The following is a 21,440-nucleotide window of genomic DNA, read 5'->3' as shown; positions in this document are numbered from 1 at the left end:
ACACCGTCATTGGTCGTATTTAGCTTCCATTTTCGGTATGAGGGTGATATGTGCAGCAATGCAGTCACACACTGGCTCTCTTTCTGCTCTGTTTGTTCTGCTTTCCGGAAAACGGGCTCTGATTCCAACCAGCTGTTTCCCGCCTCGCACAGATCAGCTGCACACACACACACACACGTAGTAGGCGGAGGCATCAGACACACACACACACACACACACACGTAGTAGGCGGAGGCAAGAAGCCACACACACACATTGGAGGGAACCCCATCAGCTGTGGGAAGCAACACAGCTTGAACTTACTTTTATTTTTCTAAGTCTATTCTTCAGATTGGCACATTTTTAAGCCGTATTTTAAATATGCGCCATTGAGGAGTACAGCGAGAGCTCGGTGCTAAAAACGTACATCATCAGTATTTTAACAAGGACAGCAGTGGAGGAAGAAGAAGAAGAAGAAAAAACAGAAAACACGGACCACAGAAGGTGGCTTTGAAAGCATGGAATATTTCATGATGCCGACAGAGAAGATAGCGTCCTTACACCATTTCAAGAAGACGGAGAAGGATGTTATTGGAGGTCTCTGCAGGTGTGTAGCTGACTATTTGTCTGTTGATACGAAACCGCTTGCACAAATCATCCCTCGTGTCGCTGTAGTGTGTATGCGTGTGTGCGTGAGATGCAGCCCGACTTCAGTTAGCATGCTAGGTGTTAGCTTCGCTGCGATGTCTTGGCAGCAGGAGCATGGTTGTAGAAATTAGCAGCCTGTTGGCCAGCTGCTGCAGTTGGCGGCGAGGATATAGAAGCTAGTTCAGCTTAATGTTATTACACTGGCTGGTCTAGTAACGTGTAATAACCCGCAAGGGCTTGTTTGCAGCCATTCCACTCAGAAATATGTAAATCAGCGCCATGAAATCGATACATTCGCTTCCAGTTGAACGCCAACCACGTGGTAGTTAACGTGTTCCCCGCCGCTCCGCTGCTAAAACACAAAATCACATGTTTGGAACCACAGTTTCGCACACCCGTTGCCATTTTTACCAAAATTACGTGTATGGCATAACGTATATGTCGAGGTATTGAATGCGGCTCGGTGAATTTGGGGGTTCGGCTTTGCTATGTGCGTAGCAGCCACGGTCGTGTCGTGTGCTAAAATTAGCTTAGCATGGCTAACTAGTTAGCTACCAGGACGCACTCGTTTTCTCGCCGTGTTGTGGCTGCACGGACTCGCTTTCACGCGTGTGTACTGGCGTGTTTAAGTGAACCGTGTCGTCTCATAAGTGTGACGGAGGGGCCGTGTATCTTCGTCCCGGAGCAGCAGACCAGAGGGCGACTGCTAGCTTGGTGCTAACGGTAGAAAGCATTGTTCTCCATGATGCCGGGGGGCCTGCAGCAGCAGCTGCTCCTGCTGGCGGAGTCACATTTCACTGCTGCCGCCGTCCAGGCTGTCCGACGCGCCCTCCGGCGGCCATGTTGAAGGTCCGCAGCTCCAGCTGACAACAGCTGACTTCATCTCTAAACTTTAATAACACCGGCACGTTTCAACTGTGCGGGGTGGATGTGTTTGTTTTTATGTGCCGTTTCTGGTCGGATATCTGAAGCATGGCAATAGTAAACATGATGATGGGCTGAAGTCGGTCTTTGACATTTGCTCAACTACATGTTTTCATCAGAGGACAATATATCCTCATTAAATGTTGCTGATGCTCCGCAGTCTGCTCTACATTCACTATAAGGGCTTTAACCGGTAGATTAAGCTGTATGTAAGAAAGCTTTTCAAAATAAGATGAAACTGACGCATAATTAAGCAATTCAAAGATTTATGTTCATACATAATGAGATAATAAAGGTGTTTTGGTTTTTGCAGCTTTTTTGTAAATGTATATAAATAATAAAAACTCTGAACATTAGTCTATGTGCTGCACATCCACAAACTCATCTTTTATAGAGATAACTATTTAGAGCCATGTGCGCTGTCTGACCTCTTTCATAATCATAATCACCTTTAGGCTTAATGGTTCAGGCATTTCTCCCCCTGAGTAAACATGACAAAGAGGGGTTTGCCACCATAACATCCAATCTCGTGGGTCAGTGTGTGTGTGTGTGTGTGTGGGAGGGGGCATTGAGTTCAGCCAAACCCAAAGATCTCCAGGCGACTAAACCGAGGAATGTGAGGTCGAGACTAAAGCCGAGTAAAGAGTCCAGGTTCAAGGTTTAAGTAGTCCGTGTCAGAGATCAGATTGTTGCTAATAGTTGCTGCTTATTTTAACCTTGACCAAGAAGAGCAGATTCACGTCAGAGATATGTGTTGTTAGCTGTTTTTATATATATATATATATATATATATATATATATATATATATATATATATATATATGTCACCTTTTTCTTTTCGCTGCGTTGTCGTTGATGTTGACGATGTGTTAGAATAATTTGAAAGGAGAAACTTTCATCCAAAATTAGAAGAAGGATCAAATGTGTGTCAGAGAGGAGCTAGTGCCTTCTCATTGGACACGGCGCCCCCGTGGACAGAATAATGAGCGCCTCTCTCCTTTTGACCTTGCTCCCTCAGCCTGGCCAACATCCCCCTCAGCCCGGAGACGGCCCAGGACCAGGAGAGACGAATCCGCCGCGAGATTGCCAACAGCAACGAGCGCCGGCGCATGCAGAGCATCAACGCGGGCTTCCAGTCGCTCAAAACACTCCTGCCCCACACAGACGGGGAGAAACTCAGCAAGGTGCGGAAAACACGCAAACACCGGCGCTTTGTGACAAGCGCAGATCACGACACAATGTTAAGCTTTTGGTCCGTGCACCATTCTCCTATTCACTTTATTTGGTCCGTCCCCGTCAGGCGGCCATCTTGCAGCAGACGTCGGACTACATCTTTGCCTTGGAGCAGGAAAAGACGCAGCTCCTGGCACAGAACAACCAGCTCAAACGCTTCATCCAGGTAAAATCCCGTGCCATTGTTTGTCATAATAATTGTGTCAAACTCATTTCTGAGCGAATGCAGCCCAAGCCACGCGACATGGCCCGTATGCTCTCTCTGTGTGTCTGTGACAAAGCGGCAGCGTTTGACCTGGGAATGAGAACAGGCTGCACAACCTGTAATAATTATGTTTGCGTAATTGTAGTCTGGAAAATATATTCTTTCACCGGCCCAAAAAGGTCTTCTCGTTGAGTTCCACCCGAAGCACAAAGACAAAGACGCTGTCTTTTGGCAAAGACGCTGTCTTTTGGCAAAGACGCTGTCTTTTGGCAAAGACAGTGCAGTCCTTTCTCCATCTGTATTCAGCCATGTGAGAGATATGTGTTTACCGGTTTCTTTTGTTTACCACGTTGTTGGTTCGCCTGACGCTTTGTTGTCTCGCCCAAACGGCCGGCTGTTCAGCTCGGCAGAAGCAGCGCGCGTCTTTTTTTGAAATAAAGCAGAGACTTCTCAGAATCTGTGCAGAGGCCGGCGCTGTGTTGGTTCCATCCCTTTACAAATATTAAACATGTAATATTTAATACAACGGTTGTTTTACATTTGACCGTGTCCCTCCAGGAGTTCAGCGGCTCATCGCCCAAGAGGAGGCGAGCGGAGGAGAAGGATGAAGGGATCGGCTCTCCAGACACGCTGGAGGAGGAGAAGGTAGAGGAGGTGAGGAGGGAGATGTTAGAGCTGCGACAGCAACTGGACAAGGAGCGCTTGGCTCGCATGCAGCTGGAGGAACAGGTGAGACGATGAAAGAAGGTAGTTCAGGAGTATCAAGCTCTCACAGTAACTGTTTGGTTCTCAGGTGTTAAACTTCTCTCAATCTAATTATATGATTGAGATATTTCAGTATGAAAGAAATACGTCGCCCCAAAATATAATTTGTTTATATGCATTACTCACCCCGTGTTACCCCGAAGTCCTGAAGAACACGTTTTTCTTGCACGTCTCCTCGGTGAACGAAGAATACAAAGACGGAGAAAGTCAAAGATGCGTGTGTTTGGGAAGTAGTGAGCATACGACTGGATAAACGAGACTCTGATTATGCTGCGTGAGAGTTTGAAAACCGATGTTTTCAAATAGCTTTTCTGTTGTTAAACGCGCCCCCCCCCCCCCCCCCCCTTTTATTTCAGTACTTCAGTTAATCAAGACTTTACTCTGGTATTGTATTCTTCGTTCATCGCGGGGAAAAAAACGTTTTCTTTCCATCTTTCTTTAAGCATTAGGGCAATACATTTAACCAAAAACAATGTTTTAAAGCACTTCACAGTGGGTTTATTTACAAAGGCATTGTGGATAAGAGAAGTTATCTCCAGGCTGTGGAATGTCACAGTGGTCATTAACTAGCAAAAGCACCCGGACAAACTATTCAGTTTTACCAGCCATTTCAACTTCTAATCAGTATCTGGGTCCTGCACACGATTATCAGTCCAGGATGTGAGCCTATTCAGTCACCACCACTCTGATGAGGTGACTGATAATCACCTCATCAGAGCGGTGGTGACTGATAGGCTCACATCCTGGATCTACCCGAAAAGCAGGTTAAGACAAAAGGGACTGAACAGGTGGTGGAGACAAACAGAGACTCGGGTAGTGAGAGAGAAAAGTAAACAGCAGCGGAGATGCAGGCTTGAGATAATTATAAAGAGTCAAAATGGAGCTGCGCAGTAATTCAGTGCTGTTAATAGAACACCATACTGCACAATGGAGAACAATAGAAAAGCAGATCTTGGAATGAAAGTGGAAACAAATAAGACTTTGACGATCCTACTTTTGTTACAACACACTCATGTTATTTATCAAACAATCATCGGTTGTATCCGTGTGCTACTTTTATCGTTTAATAGCAGCATTCGTTGCTCTTCATTTCTGCAGTGATTATTGATGCCGTCTTTCCGCAGTCATTCAAAGGCCCTTTGATGTGTTTCGAGTTGCCCCGGAGTTGCTGCTGACGTTGCTCTCGCTGTGATTAACCGGCGCGCTGCTGTGTGTTTGTGTGCAGATGCGATCTCTGAGCAGCCAGCTGCAGCCGGATCGTCTGAAGGTGATCACTCAGCAGGTGGAGGAGGAGCAGGCGCTCCTCCAGACCCAGACGCTGTTACGGCTGCAGCAGATCCACGCTGCCGACAGACGACCACACAGTCCACAGGTCAGAGGCACTCTGCAACTCCAAACCGCTGCTGTTTGAACAAAAAGGCTTCTGAAGTGAGGCATTCTGGGCTGTCACGCAGGGCTTGACACATATTTTGTTGCGTCCCCCAGGTGCTGGCGTCTCCCACTCCCCCTGCCCCAACCCACCACCCCACGGTCATCGTTCCGGCCCCGACACTAACCCAGCACCCGCACCATCACGTCACCGTCGTGACCATGAGCCCGTCTGTCACCACCGGCACCGTGTCCACGTCCAGGCAGAACCTGGACACTATTGTGCAGGTAGGAGTTCTTGTTTCCCTTTGACGTCTCTCGGCTGGACCGAATATTTGCCGCAGCCCTCAGTGTGTTTCTCGTTGCGCTGCTTTCAGGCCATCCAGCACATCGAGCGCGCTCAGGAGAGGAGAGCGAGCGCCGAGGAGGAGCAGAGACGAGCCGTCATCGTTAGCCCCGCCCACGTGGCCATGGACACCGCCTGCTCGGACACAGACACCGACACAGAGGGCGAGGACTGCTCGATGAACTGATCCCCCCCGCCCCCCTCCTCTAATGGACTCACATACACACACAAACACTTAAAATACCTACTCACTGTAAGATTCCCTCCAGGAGCTTGACTACTTTTTAAAAACAAAATCTTTTTGGCATTATCCAAACTCCTAAATCCAGTGGTTAAGCTCTGTGTCAGTCTTGTACTGTAAAATCTCAAAAGAGTAGGATGGTCAGCGCGCAGAGGAGGCCCTGTGGGGTTTCTGAAAGGCTGTTTTTCAACGTCAGCCGGTCTGTGGCTACTTGAAGACTTGAGGGTCTCCTCGTGTAAAAAGCTCTCCGCATCAGTCCGTCCTCCTCGTGTGTTTATGTGCTACATGCTGTCGCCACCGGCGCGCTGACAGTATTATTCGTGCGAGAGTTGAATGTAACAACACAATAAGCGAGCAGCTCTTGAATCTGAAAAAGGGGACGCGGAGCTGCAGTTACTTCTTCCCCAGTCTTAATCACTTTGTTTCCACAAAACCCAACTTAAAACTACAACAGAAGGCATTTCTAAATTAAAAAGTTAGGGACAAATTGAAACTTAATTGCAAAGTAAATTTGAGGAAAGATGTTGAATGAAATTATGTCTGATTTACTTGAAAAAAAAAGGTTGGTTTTGATATCTTAATAAGCCCTTAAAAAATAAGCTGTTGAATAATTTACATGAATCGTCTTTTTAGTTTTAATGTTCTTCATGTTTTTGTTAACTTTTTTTTTTTCCTGCCAGGGTTACTGAATGTCGAAGGTTAACATTTTGTTATGTTGAGATTAACAACTTAAAATTGGAGGTTTGTCGGGTTTTTACGGAGAACCGGAGGCCTCGAGATGAATCGTGATTTTAAATGTTCATTTCTTATCTACTGGTGGTCGTTTCACCCCAACTTTAAAAAAATGATGTTTTTATAAAACAGAACCAAATATTGCTTCATTTCTGTAAAACAAACAGCATTTTAGTGACTGTTATTAATTCTTAATTATTATTATTATGAGACAATTTGACTTCAGCATATGAGAATATGTAAAGTTCTGCTGATGTTTGAATCTGAAACAGACGTGATTGACACGCTCTGTTTAAATGAAGGCTTCCGGTTTTCCTCCAAAGACTTCCAGTCCATCTTCTGCTCTTGGTTTGTTGATTTCAGTAACTATGCACTAGTTTTATGGTATTTATGCAATTCCATCTTCAGTCCAGTAGTCGGTGTCGTTTATACGTGAGGTGAAGTTACCTATGCACCGTTGATGGGTGTGTACATTACACCTCCAGTCACAGAATGTAGTCTCTCTGTCGGCCCGGTGCTCTGCTGACCGGCAGCGAGCCGAGGCCCAAACTCCTGGTAACAAACGTGGTCACGTTTGTTACGTGTCTTGAGTCTCGTCTCGTCATTTCCACAGCTTGGTATTGCTTAGAGAGCGGGGTGGGGGGTGGGGGGGGGTTTGTGTTATCTTGTTGTGAGATATATATACTCACATGAATATCAAATAACATCACAATATAGGCTGAACACATCTTACTGGACTCCAACCCCCCAAAAAAAGTATCATTTTTGGAAAAGGAATCCCTCCAAGAGGAGATCAGCAGCTGTTCTGTAGAATAGTTCACTCTATGTTTTCAGTGCATCAGATGACACAAAAAGTCCAAAACTCTAATGAAAAGTACTGAACTGAATTGGAGATCTCTCCCCGATTGCACCAAGTCTGTCCACCTCATGTTGCGTTGCTTATATTTGTCGGGACGTTGACTGGAAACCCCTGCTCCGAGCCTCCCTCCCGTCACACTCAATTTGATCCGCTGACGTGATGCTGTAAACATTCCTTTTATTTGGATTTTGTATCTGTCTTTTGATCTCTTATATGTTCTGTTGCCAATTGAATGCATGTTACTAATTGCTGTTTTCTCTTCTATAAAGCGGGCTTTTTTTTTTTTTTTTGCAGGTTTCCTTTTTTTTTTTTTTTTCTTCTTACAAACACATGACTGATGCGTTCAGTGTGAAACTGTCTTGTGTGAGACGTGCTGACATTTTCCGCTCACTGAGTCCAGTTTTCTATCTGGTAGACTAGCGTTTCTCTCGTCAAACACGGCGAGGACTTCTAATATGTTCTCTGTGAAACTTTGTTTACGGGTTTGGTGTTTCGTTGACGAATGCTAAGCCACGGGCCGAGTTCAGGCCGAGGTTTGCGATTGGTCGGCTGAGCACTTCTCCCCAAATGTTTCTGTATATTGTGTTGCAGCACTGTTGTCTTTTGGTGGAATTTGAGATATTTGATATGAAGCACTTGCTGTTCTGTACTGCCTGAATCAACGATGAGGAAGAATTATTTTTTTGCCATTTATTTTTCTGTGACGCGACTCAACAGCTGTTTATTGTGTTCTGCTTTTCTGTCTTTTCATTTGTCTGGTTTTACATTTTTGATGACGAGCATCGTTTTTTTTTTTTTTTATACTTTTGTGTTTTTGTTATTTTTCCCATCAGTCCAGGTCGATGAGATGCTGTTATATTTTGTTTATAAAAACTTGGGTAAACAGGCCTTTGTAAAGATGAAAAAAAAATAAAATTTGTACTTTTTTTATTACACCCTTCTGCTTCCTTTGCTTTACCTACATGATGCGTGATATGGACCGCTTCGTCCACCAGGAGGCGACATGGAGCGACTCCTTCAGCAGCAGCGAAGAGTGACTTCACGTTTCTGATAAGCAGGTGGAACACAAACCTCCTTTTAGTCTCCTTTAGGCTAAATACAATTACTACAGACACTCAGCTGTGACAAGTGTACGTTTGAAAGAAAAATCACCTTTTGTCTTTGAATGCTGGTGTAGAAAGCAATAAATACACTTCTGCATATATAGAAGCTCATTAAAAATCAATGACTTTTACACTGCAGGTGATTAAGAAGACCACAGCATGGTCAGCCAGTTTCTACGTGCTTCGCTCTGCTCCAAACATTCCTGATGGGGCCAGGCAGCTGCTTTGACACACAATGGCTGATATGGCTGCAGTTTCTCCACTGGCGTGCCCTCTGACCTTCAGCCAGAGCAGTATATATAGGCGGGGGAGATGAGGGGAAGGCCCCTGGCAGCCAAAATGAAGTCTCTGCTGTCTGTGTGCTGCTTGCTGTCCCTGCTGGCCCTGTCTGCTGCAGGTAAGGTGGAGGGTTTATGTCTTATATTCAGGGTGTTGGTGCCGTCGGATGCATTTGAGAGTTATTTTAGCAGGTGTGGTATGTGAAATGTAAATGGTGATCACCAGATATCTGCATAGGAATTTGATCTGTGTTTTTGAACATATCAGAGCTTTGTATGTCTTGACTGTGGACAATAATTGTATTGGTCAATAATGAAGGAAACGTGAAAAGATCAGTATATTTTTATTGTGTTGTTGCATTAAATGAGTCGGAATATTCAACTAAATGAGTTTCATCCAGGATTGATCACTTTGCTTCCTGCCAGTTGCGTTGAAATATCTTTCATAATGTGACTGACGTCTCTACTTACGTAACTCAGCTGATTGGGCAGGAAACGTGTACTGAATGTTACCCTGGAGCACTGTGGAGCTTTGCGGTTGTACAAATGAAAAGGTCCGGGCTAAGGTGGCACCAGCTGATGGAAACTGTCCCGTCTGCTGCTGCTTACTCTCTCTGGCCTGGAGAGAAACGCAGCGACGGCTCTGACGGAGTGACTTGGACTCACTACAAAGAGACACTCTCTGCTGCAGCCAAAGCAAAAGCTGGCAGAAATGATCACTTTTTCCCCAACTGGATCTATTTCTGTTCGACTGTGTCTTCACAGCAGTTGCATGTACGTGTGCTACTCAGTCGGATTTTGGCATTTTACAGTCGCTCGGTGTTGTTTTACAGGCTTACCTTTATTCCACTTTAATTAATAAATACATTTTTTAACTGAGGAAATCGCGATGACACTAGTGATACATAATTTAACTAACTATAGAGGTGTATACACCACAGTTGTTGCTCTGCTTGTTTACACGTTTTACAGAAGTTACTTGTCCTGTTTGGTTAAAGCCGAGGCAGACAGCACCCTCGTCTGTCCTCCCTCTGGTTCATTTTGACCTCATTTGTTGTTCTTGCTCTTTAAAGAGATGCTGAGTCACGCACCGCCGCCGCACACTGTTGCAGGGAAGGTGAGCAACAGTGCAGCAGAGTTGCAGGCCAGCCTAGCGACAATCACAGGGACGAGTGGAGCGCCACGCTTTACTGGAAATAGAAGTGGAATTATCCCTCCTTCTTTTCGACCCTCTGACTCATTATGGGTCTATTTCTGTCCCAAAGATGTACCATCCAGCTCACAGGCACCTGTCCCACTCTATCCCCGCGACGCTGTGCTCATAGCCCAGGCCTCACTGCAGCAGCAGCTGGGTGAGGAGCCACCAGAGAGGCACGATGCACTAAACTCTGATGGTGGTAGAAGCAGACAAAAGATGTGCAGTCTACACTCATAACTCTAGATAAAGAACGTGCTGTGTTTTGGATGTGCACACTCTGACTTTGATACTGCGATAATGTTCAAGTTAGTTGCATGTATATAATTACACAGCATACATTTTGCTTTCCCAGCAGAGAAGGCCTTGCGGGCCCTGACGGCCCGCCACTGGTTCCCGTACATTTCATGCTCGTATCTGAATCATCACATCAAGGTGCTTCCTACATAAACCAGCCAATTAATGTATCGGAGTCAGAGAGCAAAATCTCAGAACCTTTAGGATTTACCTTCTTGGATGTAACGTAAACAAACCAATAAATGGTCATTTGGCAATATGGACCAACCTTTTATTGTTGTGTTATTTAACTCTGGCAACATATCCTCTGTGGTTGCTGTTTACGTGTCAGCACAGGCGATGCTGCAGCATTATTATATGTCTTTAGACAGCATCCAAACCCTCCTCGTGTCCCAATCAGAGCAGCCGAGTGCGGACAGGCTCACACCGACGTCTGCCAACGACGGCCAGGGAGTACGCCATGAATATGTGACTGTCTCTTAATATCAGCAGACCTTCACAGCCCAAATGTCACAGAGCTGTCTCGTGTGCTGGATTTTATTTATTTTCTATCTCTTGGATGATTGTGATTTTGGGACTTAAACTCCAATAAGAATGCATTACCATTGTGATCAGTGATGGCCCAGCCAAGCACTGGATTTCCATTGGTTTCACTCGTGGTGTTTGACCGGGTTCGTATTACATTGAACAGTGACGCGTCCTGGCTAGATTCTTACCGTTGCCTTTGCTTAGACTTGGAATGAGATCAGACTTTTGGTAAAAGTCAAGAGCAGAAAACACTGCGGGACAAAACATCTTCACAGTTTGCACGCAGTGGGGATGCTTTGGGAATTTAAACTTGATGTTCTCTGGTCACCGAAGCTAACAAAGCTTCCAGATACTCGAGGTCACAAGCGACATTATGAGATTGAAATGGTTTGGTGCGTGATTCAGGGCCTTAAAATAGAGCAATAAAAGCCGTCATGGAGGATGGTGCGGAAAAAAGGAGAGTACACGGAGTCCTGATAGCATCATTTCAGATAGCTAGATGAGCATTAGGACTTCCATATAGCCTTAAATATAAAGGTCTCTTGACTCAGAAGCAGCTGATCATGGGGTTGGTGGACTCAGCTTCAAGGCTTTACACTAGTACTTTTAAACATTCCACATTTAAAACATGAAGCAGCTGATAGCCAACCTTGTCATGTCATATCAGCAACGTATTAGCTTATTTATAGTTTCAGATTGTGGCGTAGCATCCCTCAAAATCAACAACTTCATGTTTGTCTCCTGTTGACTCACTTCTGATTTGTTTGTCCCGATTGATTACAGCCCGTCCAGCTAAAGCCCATGGTCCATCCACACAGGTGTTTTCACTTGTTGCCTGATTGGACCTCTGCTCAGGGAGATGTGGGAGTGAACAAGTCGTGCTTGACTGACACATCCCTCATTCACCTATTAGTTTTGTTGCACCTGTTAGGGCGGGACAACTTACCTTGTTATCATTCTTATTGGTCCAAAGTTACCGAGTCCAGTCAGAGTAATTAAAAACACCTGTGAGGCTGTGCAGGGCCTTTAAAGATTCGGGACATTTGGCTTTTTGGTTTGTTGAACTTCTTGTTAGACGTCATTACTCTTAACTATTCTCAGTGTACTTATATGGAAATCAGATTTAGTTGAATTGAGATCAATAAAGTATCAAATGACAATGTGAGACGGGGGTAATGCGAAGTCGTGAACCTACAGAGAATCATTGGCAGAGCGTTATAGTGAGTTTCAGAGCTAAAGGAGTGAATGTTGGACTTACATTCATCAGGTGACCTGAAACCCGACTCTAAATAAATGATAATGTTGCTCTCTAACTGCTGGACATGCAAATAATCAGTCATGTCATCTTAAAAGGTGTTGATATGTCAATGATGTGTTCACAACTTCGGACCCCAAGTGGCCAAAAACTCAGTTACTGCAGGTTTAACAGTGTATGCATCTAAAGCTATCCTCACATGTTAGCTTCTTCCTTAGCGGTAGCCTGTTTGTTCATGATGGGCATTGATCCAGAAGCCTTATGAACATGTAAAACCTGTGACAGCTGGCTACAGCTATTAGTCTTCATCCCGCACGCTGACCCCTTCTTGTAACATGAACTGGACATACATTTAGCTGTCCTGGATCACACTGTACCACTACGCGTTCCTCGGTCTCAAGACTGGCAGGCAGTTATAATTAAACAGAATTCACGCTGAACGCTTTGGTTGTGAAGAGTATAATGCACATGTATACATGAGGTGTAATGGAGAGGGAGTTCCCTGTTTCAGCTGTGATAGTTTTGAAGCCATAGTAACTATAATCTACGGTATGATGCTGACGGATGGTGGTCGACGTCTTGTTCTGTATCTTATTGTCCTGAGAGAAAGAGAGAACCTATCGTTGGCTTTGCTTTTGAGGAAACTTCATGTCTTTACAATATAACATACATTTGTTGTATATCTATTAGTTATCGTCATGTTTTCGTTGTTTAAACTAAATATAAATATAAATATATTTTTTAAGATGTTGACATCAGATTACTATATCAGATCTTCTTCTATATGTTACTATATGTGTCTTCCTGACACATAAGGACACGCGTAAGACAAATACATCCGTATTGGCCTTCATCAAATTTACAGATTAACATTCAGTTTAGGTTTCGTTGTGTTTGTACAGATTGAAACAACTTAAAACAGTCATTCAAGTATGTTTTCCTTCTTTTAGAGAGATTATGTTTTGAAACATTGTAATATCTTTGACGCAGAGTATAAATGGGGGACTAAGTTTACATTAAGCACATATTCATTCGTTCACCAGTGTGTTTTTTTGTGTTCTGAGCGTTGGGGGGGGCAGTGTGACCTGAATGCAGAAATGGCTCCAGAAAACAGTAATAAATGTATCCAACGACAATAAATACATTATTCTATTCCAAGCCGCCCTGTCCACTCAGCAGTCTTCTTTTAGGTTGTCTACTGTAACTGTCCACCGTACCGTCTGCTTCAAATAGTCCTCCCTATAGTGTCACCATTCAAGGAGCTGAAATGTGAGTCTTAAATCCGTGAGGTGCTGAACATCTGATCTGCTCTGTTCTTGCACAGTGACTGAGCACTGGTCAAACACTGACGTAGCAGACAAAGGTGACTGGTCTGCAGAGGTCCTGCTAGATAGTGCCGTCTGATTGGTCAGTTTATTTCTGAACATCTTCCGTTTAAAAGTAAATGACGATCAGGACTCTGATCAGGGATGAATTCTACATATTTGTCTTGGTGCTGATCAAAAGCTCAAACATTCAAAATGTTTTTGGAAAGAGACACCAGACCAGAGTTCTCCTGTCTAATCACTTATTTCCTCTTCTTAGATCTTCTGACGGGGCCCTCCATCCACGATGAGGATCCCCTGGTGCGTCTGCAGCTCCAGCAGCCAGAGGGAGATCTCTTCTCCTGTGGATGTGACACAACAGAGGAGACCGCCAGCCAGAGCTCCTCTAACGACACCCCGGCCCCGGAGAGGGCCATATGCCAGCCCTGCAAACCTCCATCATCCGTAGATACTGAAGAAGATTCAGCTTCGACCTCGGAGCATGAAGAAGAAGAGGAGGAGGCAGCTTCTGTGGAGGGCGATGCTTCCACTGAGGAGATTACAGGCGATGGAGAGGAAGAGGCTGCGTCTCAGGAAGAGGTAGAAGAAGAGGAGGAGACATCTGAGGAGAAGGCTGAGGATCAAAGTGTGGAAGAGGAGGCAGTATCTGAGGAGTTTGCATCATCTGAAGAGGAGGAAGTAGCTGTGGTTGAGGAAGAGGAGGAGAACATCGAGGAAGAAGCAGAGGAAGAATTATCCAACGAGGAGGAAGAAGTGAATGAACCTCAGGAGGAAGTTGCAGAGGCGAAAGAAGCTGCTGCTGAAGAAGAAGCAGTTGAGGAACCAGAAGTTGAAGAGACACAGGAGGATACAAAGGCAGCCGCTGAGGAGGACGGTGTGGAAACCTCCATACATGAGGCTGTAGAGGAGGAAGCTGCTGAGGAAGAGGTTGCACTGGAACCAGAAGCAGAACCAGTTGAGCTTCCTCAAACAGACTCTGAATCTGAGGAAACAGAGTCTGAAGCGATGGCAGAATCTGAACCAGAACCAGAGGTGACTGAAGAGCCTGAGACCGAAGTGTCTGCAGAGCCAGAACCTGAAGTCATTTCAGAACCAGAGGTGATTTCAGAGCCTGAGATTGAGGTGGTTGCAGAGCCTGAACCAGAACCAGAGGTGATTTCAGAGCCTGAACCAGAACCAGAGGTGATTGCAGAGCCTGAACCAGAACCAGAGGTGATTTCAGAGCCTGAACCAGAACCAGAGGTGATTGCAGAGCCTGAACCAGAACCAGAGGTGATTTCAGAGCCTGAACCAGAGCCAGAGGTGATTTCAGAGCCTGAACCAGAAGCAGAAGTGATTTCAGAGCCTGAGCCAGAGCCAGAGGTGATTTCAGAGCCTGAACCAGAAGTGATTCCTGAGCCTGAACCAGAACCAGAAGTGATTCCTGAGCCTGAACCAGAACCAGAAGTGATTCCTGAGCCTGAACCAGAGCCAGAGGTGATTTCAGAGCCTGAACCAGAAGTGATTCTTGAGCCTGAACCAGAGCCAGAGGTGATTTCAGAGCCTGAACCAGAGCCAGAGGTGATTCCTGAGCCTGAACCAGAACCAGAGGGGATTTCAGAGCCTGAGATTGAGGTAGTTGCAGAGCCAGAGCCCGCAGTGGAGCTAGAGCCCGTTGTGGAGGAGGTCGCACCAGAATCTGCAAAGGATGCGACTGTGGAAGGGGAACCGGTCATTGAGGAGGCGATGGTGGAGGAGGCACCTGTCGATGACGAGGAGGTGACAGTGGAGGAGGTGTCTTCAGAGGAGCCTGCACCGTCAAAAACCAAAGGTACAAAAAGATAACACCATCTGTTTGTAGTATGTCAGAAGTGTAACTCTCCTTTCACCTCAATAGAGAAGCTGTGTCAGAAGGTAACGTATATCTTTTCACGGACACCGTCGTCTTGCCGTCATTCTGTCGGACAGTCCGAGCAGCAACAAGTAGAGCAGCAGGGATCCCGTTACAGTGAATCTGTGCCCATCCAGTCGCTGCTTCTGTAATTAAGGAAGCCATTATCTGACGTCTGGGTGTTGACACGTGCTATAAAAGATGACGGCTGAGTCTTAAAAGAGATCCCCATCTATTACTCTGATCCCACTTCATCACTTCATTCATTACACTTTACGTGTGTTATCTCTTTGAACTAGATAGATGGATATCCACAGTAATTGATTTCAACAAAGCCTGCGATACGTTTCTGACACGATTACTGTTACAATCTTTTGTTTTTGTCACTTTATCCTGAGAGTTTGAGATGACGAATCAAAATATTTTGAAAACTGTTATGCTGTGAATTATTTACTACAAATCATTTACGCAGAGATAGAAATCATTTAACAATAAGAGGAAATGGAATATGCCAAGTAATCTTAACCCTAAAGAGGAAAAACAGCAGATCACAAAAATTTGAGAAAAACAAGCTCAGAAAAAAGAGTCCGTAAAAAAGAAACGTAAAATTCATGAATTTCAAAAGAATTTGGAAACTTTGCATCAACGTACCTGTTATTTGAGGATTTGTAACTATACTCTCTGATCAGGCACACTTTATCAGATGTTTTTAAGTTGTAATTAATGGCTTTATCAATGGTTGATACATTTTAAGAAGCAATAAAAGGCCACTGAGGACAGCTTTTGCGTTGCCACATTGTGCAACCCCTTCGTGGCTGGTGTTTATCCCGAGAGCACAACTTTCTTTGTCTTTTAAGATAGTACTTTAATTTAGCTTGAAAACCCCTTTTAAGACCACTCACCCTCTGGAAATGAGCTTCCGGACATCCGGACCAAAATGTATTCATTAATAACTTATTTAAAAGAGGATTAACAACAGACAAAGGGATTTTTCACAAGTTGTCCGTACAAATGGTCGATTATTGACTTTAAAAAATGTCATACACATATATGAAGCTCTGTAGAAAGTATGCTTTGTTATAAAGTGGTAGCAAATTCAGATTCTTGTGTGACGGGACGTTTAGCTGAGATGGGCTGTGAAATGACAGCAACGGTCTCTATCCTTCTCTCCGAGGCATGCAAAGCCCCCTGAATGTGACACAGTGTGCAGCTAAAGGGGAATTAGCAACAACCTCTGGTACAGAAATAAACAAACCAAAATAGCAGAGGAAAGGAATAGATGGACAACAGCATGATATAACAGTTGGGCCTGTACTCTCCCCCAGATGGTCTTGTCACTCACAACTCAGGACACCATTTACCTGGAGGAGCACTTTTATTTTGAAACCATGTCAGCTGAGTTTTTAATAATTGGCTGAAAGGAGTGGTTCATTTCCTGGATGTAGCTTTGCAGAAAACAATAAAATTGTGTTCCAGGCCTTCTCTGTCCGACTAAGCATCACTACTTCCTGTCACAGGTAAATGCATGTTGACCTTACCAGTTGACTTAACTCTCTGATCCTCCAATCAGAACATCAGGCAGCAGGGCGGACACCGAGGGACCGCACCCACATTGAGAACACGCTGCGATTGGGTACTACTGAACCCTCGACAGAGCTCTCAGGTGAGGAGCAAAGACGTCTGAAAGTTGTTGACATAAGACATGTGGTTTTGAATTTCTTTGCTTGAAATGCAGTGAAAGGGCATAAAGCACCTCTCTCCCACCAGCACAAATATATACATCCAAACACTCATGCATACGCATATTGCACATGCACAAAGGGAAAACCACATCCTGCTGATCAAACATAGGATGCTCGCTGACAAACACTGCTGTGCTGCCCACCGTTTCAAATGTCTTTCAGACTGTGGCTGTGGAAACGCCTGTAGTTCAGTATTGAAGTCAAGATTGTTTACAGCAACATCGTCAATGGAAAAGAAAAGCAGATGTGTTTGCACGAGAATGAAAGGAAGTTCGAGACAATTTGGGGGGATTTTCTGCCGAAACTATTCTGAAAATTGCTTCATGATGTCTAAGTCCTGGGGCTGTTGTGTGTGTGTGTGTGTGTGAGTGTGTGTACTGTATGCATGTGTGTGTATGCGTGTGAGTGTGCAGACATGTCTTGAGGCAGGTGATTAATCAGTGCGACTGTGTAACTCTGTCCTCGGCCATGAAAGCCTCTCTGTTCTCCCGAAGAAGACTGGTTCATTTCAAAGTGCTGCAGCAGAGCCGGTCTTCTAATCACCTCAGCTCGATTTAATCAACTTTATGAGGGCAATTCATCATGCACTGCCAAGGGAACTGTTGTAATCAGTAATGGTATAAGAGCATTAATAATAATCTTGTCCAACATGTCTTCTCGCCATTACATCCCAATGAATACATCCAACACTAGCTGCTATGAAGAAGCTGCTGAACATCTACCACACTGCCATCAAGCCAATGGAGCAAGCCTACAAGTACAACGAGCTCCGGCAGCATGAAGTCACAGGTAAACCAGCTTCCTTCTTGAGATCACCTCTGAATTAAACAGCATGCAATGAGAAATATTGACCGTAGTAAATGGCGAATGGGCTGCTCATCAGTATCTAATCTAAATATTAATGTCCACACACACTGATGGCACAGCCTGGGTTAGGGACCCTAACCCAGGCTGTGCCATCAGTGTGTGGACATTAGGGACCCTAACCCTAACCCACAGTGTCTGTCAAGGATTTACAGGCCCACATGGGCAAAGCATTCATGTAAAAAGAAAACGTAATTTAGCCAACATTACTATCCGGTGAACAGTGGAGCACAAATAAAGTCATGATTAAGAAGAAATAGAGCCAGGACCTGACATTATTCAAACCAGGCGCACAGAGAAGCACAATAAGGACTCTGTCTGCTGAAAAGTAAAGGGAACGTTGTGTGGGCCAGACTCCCTACAACTTTGTTCCATTGCACTTGAGGGCAGGGAGGTATTATTTATGCTAAGGAGCAGGATGAAGTCTTCAAACTGGGTCATGTGACTCTGGGACCCCTTGTGGTGCAGAATGGAAAGACTTGTACCGGACTGTAACTCATGTGTGAAGGACATTTCTGTTCAGTCGGCCCATTTGATTTGGGTATTTTCTGTGTGCTTGTGTACATTTTAACACCAAGATGACACAAGACAATAAGGGGCGATCACAACACGTTGAATGTGAGAGGACCAAGAACGTTCATGCAGAGTAGTATTCTGAATTAACCCGAGATAAACTGCAGCTTAATTAATTTTCTAAAGCAAAATGTATTTTCATTCTTTCTCTCTCAAACCTTTTCTTTATGCGCATGTCTTTAACAAAAACTGTAGATGGCGAGATCACCTCTAAGCCCATGGTTCTGTTCCTGGGACCATGGAGCGTCGGCAAGTCCTCCATGATCAACTACCTGCTGGGACTTCACGGCACCTCACAGGAACTGTACACAGGTTCACACTTATAAAACCTATTGTCCTATTTTAACAAGAGTCGACCAGAGTAGTGAGGAAGATTCATGAATATATGAATGTATTACATATATCTTACCTACTGTATCTGTGAACATATCAGCTAAAAATGAACCAACAAACAACCAGTAAATAAGCTTCACCCTCCAGTGCAGATGGTGTTAAATCATCCCCGCTTCATCCCTCCACCAGGTGCTGAGCCCACCACCTCAGAGTACACAGTCATAATGAACGGTGAGAAGTCTCGGACCATTGAGGGCATTGTCATGGCAGCAGACAGCTCACGGTCCTTCTCTCCCCTGGAGAAGTTTGGCCAAGGCTTCCTGGAGCGGCTGGTGGGCATCGAGATGCCCCACAAGCTGCTGGAGAGGGTCACCTTCGTCGACACGCCCGGCATCATTGAAAACCGCAAGCAGCAGGAGAGAGGTGAGTGGCCATTACTTAATAATGTGTTTACATCAAAGCCACAGACAACCATTAGACTTGTAGACTTACTACAACAATATATGCAACATCAAACCGACAGTAGACGGTGATTACCGTGACACACGGTATCAATACAACACACACACAAACACCTCATGTGTTGTGTCTCGTCTCTCCTCTTCCTCAGGTTACCCCTACAACGAGGTGTGCCAGTGGTTCATTGATCGAGCAGATCTGATCTTCCAGGTGTTCGACCCCACCAAGCTGGACGTGGGCGGGGAGCTGGAGATGCTCTTCAGGCAGATGAAGGGCCGCGAGTCCCAGATTCGCCTCATCCTCAACAAGGCCGACAGCCTTTCCACCCAGAACCTGATGAGGGTCTACGGGGCCCTGTTCTGGAGCATGGCGCCCCTGATGAAAGTCACAGAGCCCCCTCGGGTGTACGTCAGCTCCTTCTGGCCTCAGGACTATGCTGCAGACACCAGCCGAGAGCTGTTCATGAAGGAGGAGACCTCTCTGCTGGAGGACCTCAACCAGGCATGATATGACTTCTTCTTCATTTATTTTTCTTGACAATATGATTCCTTTAAACACACATGACCACATTTTAAAGAGTTCAGCACACTTGTGAGGTCTCTGAGGTAACGTTTTATTTGATACTAATTAAAAAGAATTGTGGCTAAAACTCACAAAACACTTACATTACACATTGTGACTTATATGTCTCTTCTCATTTCTGTCTCTGTCCTCTTCTGCAGGTGATTGAGAATCAAATGGAGAACAAGATCGCATTCATCCGCCAGCATGGCATCCGTGTGCGCATCCACGCCCTGCTGGTTGACCGTTACCTCCAGACCTACTCCGACAAGCTGGGCTGGTTTAGCGACCCCCACGAGGTGTTCCAAGACATTGTCAACGACCCGGACAAGTACTATATCTTCAAATCCATTCTGGCCAAAACCAACGTGAGCAAGTTTGACCTGCCCAACAAGGAGGCCTACCAGGATTTCTTCGGCGTGAACCCGGTTTCCAGCTTCAAGCAGCTCTCCTCCCACTGCAGCTGGACCGGCGGCTGTCTACTAGAGAAGATGGAGAGGGCCATCTCCTACGAGCTCCCGGCTCTGCTCAGCAGCGTCGGCAAGGCCGCAGACACGCCCGCACCAGCGAAGGCTGCACCCTCACCTCCGCCTCCGCTCCCCGGCACCTGTGAGGGTCCCGGGTGTGAGGAGAAACCCAAGAATCGCTGGAGGAAGCAGTGAGACGGATGGAAGGCGAGGGGTTGCAGGAGGAGGGAACAGAGGAGGCAGATGGCGGCAGCAACCAGAGGGTTTCCTGTAACAATCCTCACCGCTGTGATTTTCAGAACTGGGTATGGAGACACTGAACAGGGAAAAGAGAGTGGAACATGTGCAAAGATGTACTGAGCAGACCTGGGTTAGTTTTGCACCGATTCTCTGGTACACATTGTCCTATAAGACACCCTTCTGGTATCTACTTGTTGTTTTTTTTACTATGGTTTAGTAGGAAAAAGAATGTAGCAAAAGAGGCTTGAAGTCAACTTTCCATCTGAAGCCATTGCTGTCTGCAAGAGAAACATACAACAGGAGAAATCCAAGATGTCTCTCTCCTATGTAACCTTCCATGTTAATGAAATGACTGAATGTTTTCTGGTTTCTCACTGTGTTCAAGTTTGTACATTATTTATTCAAGTTTTTCTGCTTCAGAGAAAGATGCTGGCAGCGATCGTACTCCTCCGATGTCGTGTAGTTAGACAGTAAACGCTGCCACTCTCCAAACTGCTGTGCTGTGTTTTTACAGTAAAACCAGTGCATGTTGTTGTTGTTGTGTCAGGACGCTTATTTTCAAAGGTGGCACAACCAAATAAAGAAAAAGGGTTTTCCCGTAGTGTTTTAATTGAGCAGGGATTCAACCATGTTTAGTCGCTGTACTGTACTGTGCTGCACTGCTGGACACTGTACTGTCCTCTCTCCTCTATTGTACGATATACGACATTCATTATAGAAGCACATTTTTATTTCAAAATGTCTCAGTGCTGCACTGGGACTGATTTGACTGAATATAACAACATCATTTAATCGTAGCTTCCTGTTCATGTAAACTTGTATTTAATGCCAACGCGGCCTTCTCAGCCCTCTGAACCGTTGCTCGTCTTACCGCAAAGCGGCTGCATTTCCTTTAAAAAGTCAATCTTGTCATTGTTCCTTTAGGTTCGTCTGTGTTTGTCATTCTTTTGAGTGATTTATTTTAAATAAACAACTAAATGAAATTCTGCAGGCTTGGTTTCCTTTTTATGGATACAAAGACATTACAGATTAAGTGTTTTCCCCTGACAC

The 21,440-nt window shown here is 45.1% G+C and overlaps 2 protein-coding genes across 2 annotated transcripts; both read left to right on the top strand.

Annotated features, from left to right (window-relative positions):
- The first annotated feature begins 236 nt into the window (after window positions 1-236).
- Window positions 237-8,235, top strand: LOC142948400 (transcription factor AP-4-like). The gene is made up of 7 exons (XM_076090418.1): window positions 237-586; window positions 2,570-2,735; window positions 2,852-2,950; window positions 3,548-3,718; window positions 4,980-5,126; window positions 5,240-5,410; window positions 5,500-8,235. Exons 1-7 carry the CDS (start codon window positions 498-500, stop codon window positions 5,653-5,655), a joined length of 999 nt encoding a protein of 332 aa, XP_075946533.1. The 5' UTR covers window positions 237-497; the 3' UTR covers window positions 5,656-8,235.
- Window positions 8,236-8,378: 143 nt separating this feature from the next.
- Window positions 8,379-21,362, top strand: LOC142948405 (uncharacterized). Its single transcript, XM_076090424.1, has 8 exons — window positions 8,379-8,800; window positions 13,541-15,091; window positions 16,722-16,814; window positions 17,587-17,682; window positions 18,526-18,642; window positions 18,853-19,086; window positions 19,274-19,623; window positions 19,845-21,362. The coding sequence occupies exons 1-8, from the start codon at window positions 8,716-8,718 to the stop codon at window positions 20,343-20,345; spliced, it is 3,027 nt and encodes a 1,008-aa protein (XP_075946539.1). The 5' UTR covers window positions 8,379-8,715; the 3' UTR covers window positions 20,346-21,362.
- Window positions 21,363-21,440: the final 78 nt, after the last annotated feature.

This window comes from Anarhichas minor, unplaced genomic scaffold (genome assembly GCF_050575085.1).
Source record: "Anarhichas minor isolate MPS153535 unplaced genomic scaffold, ASM5057508v1 ptg000012l, whole genome shotgun sequence".
In the NCBI taxonomy this organism is placed as follows: Eukaryota; Metazoa; Chordata; class Actinopteri; order Perciformes; family Anarhichadidae; genus Anarhichas; species Anarhichas minor.
This window is presented reverse-complemented; position numbering and strand designations above follow the sequence as displayed.

Excerpts from the sequence above, each read along its gene's own strand:
- LOC142948405 (XM_076090424.1), top strand. The coding sequence starts at position 8,716 with ATGAGGGGAAGGCCCCTGGCAGCCAAAATGAAGTCTCTGCTGTCTGTG. Across the intron at positions 16,815-17,586 it reads ACCCTCGACAGAGCTCTCAG|CTGCTATGAAGAAGCTGCTG; the intron begins GTGAGGAGCAAA and ends ATCCAACACTAG. Across the intron at positions 19,624-19,844 it reads TGCTGGAGGACCTCAACCAG|GTGATTGAGAATCAAATGGA; the intron begins GCATGATATGAC and ends CCTCTTCTGCAG.
- LOC142948400 (XM_076090418.1), top strand. The coding sequence starts at position 498 with ATGGAATATTTCATGATGCCGACAGAGAAGATAGCGTCCTTACACCAT. Across the intron at positions 587-2,569 it reads GTTATTGGAGGTCTCTGCAG|CCTGGCCAACATCCCCCTCA; the intron begins GTGTGTAGCTGA and ends TTGCTCCCTCAG. Across the intron at positions 3,719-4,979 it reads GCATGCAGCTGGAGGAACAG|ATGCGATCTCTGAGCAGCCA; the intron begins GTGAGACGATGA and ends GTTTGTGTGCAG.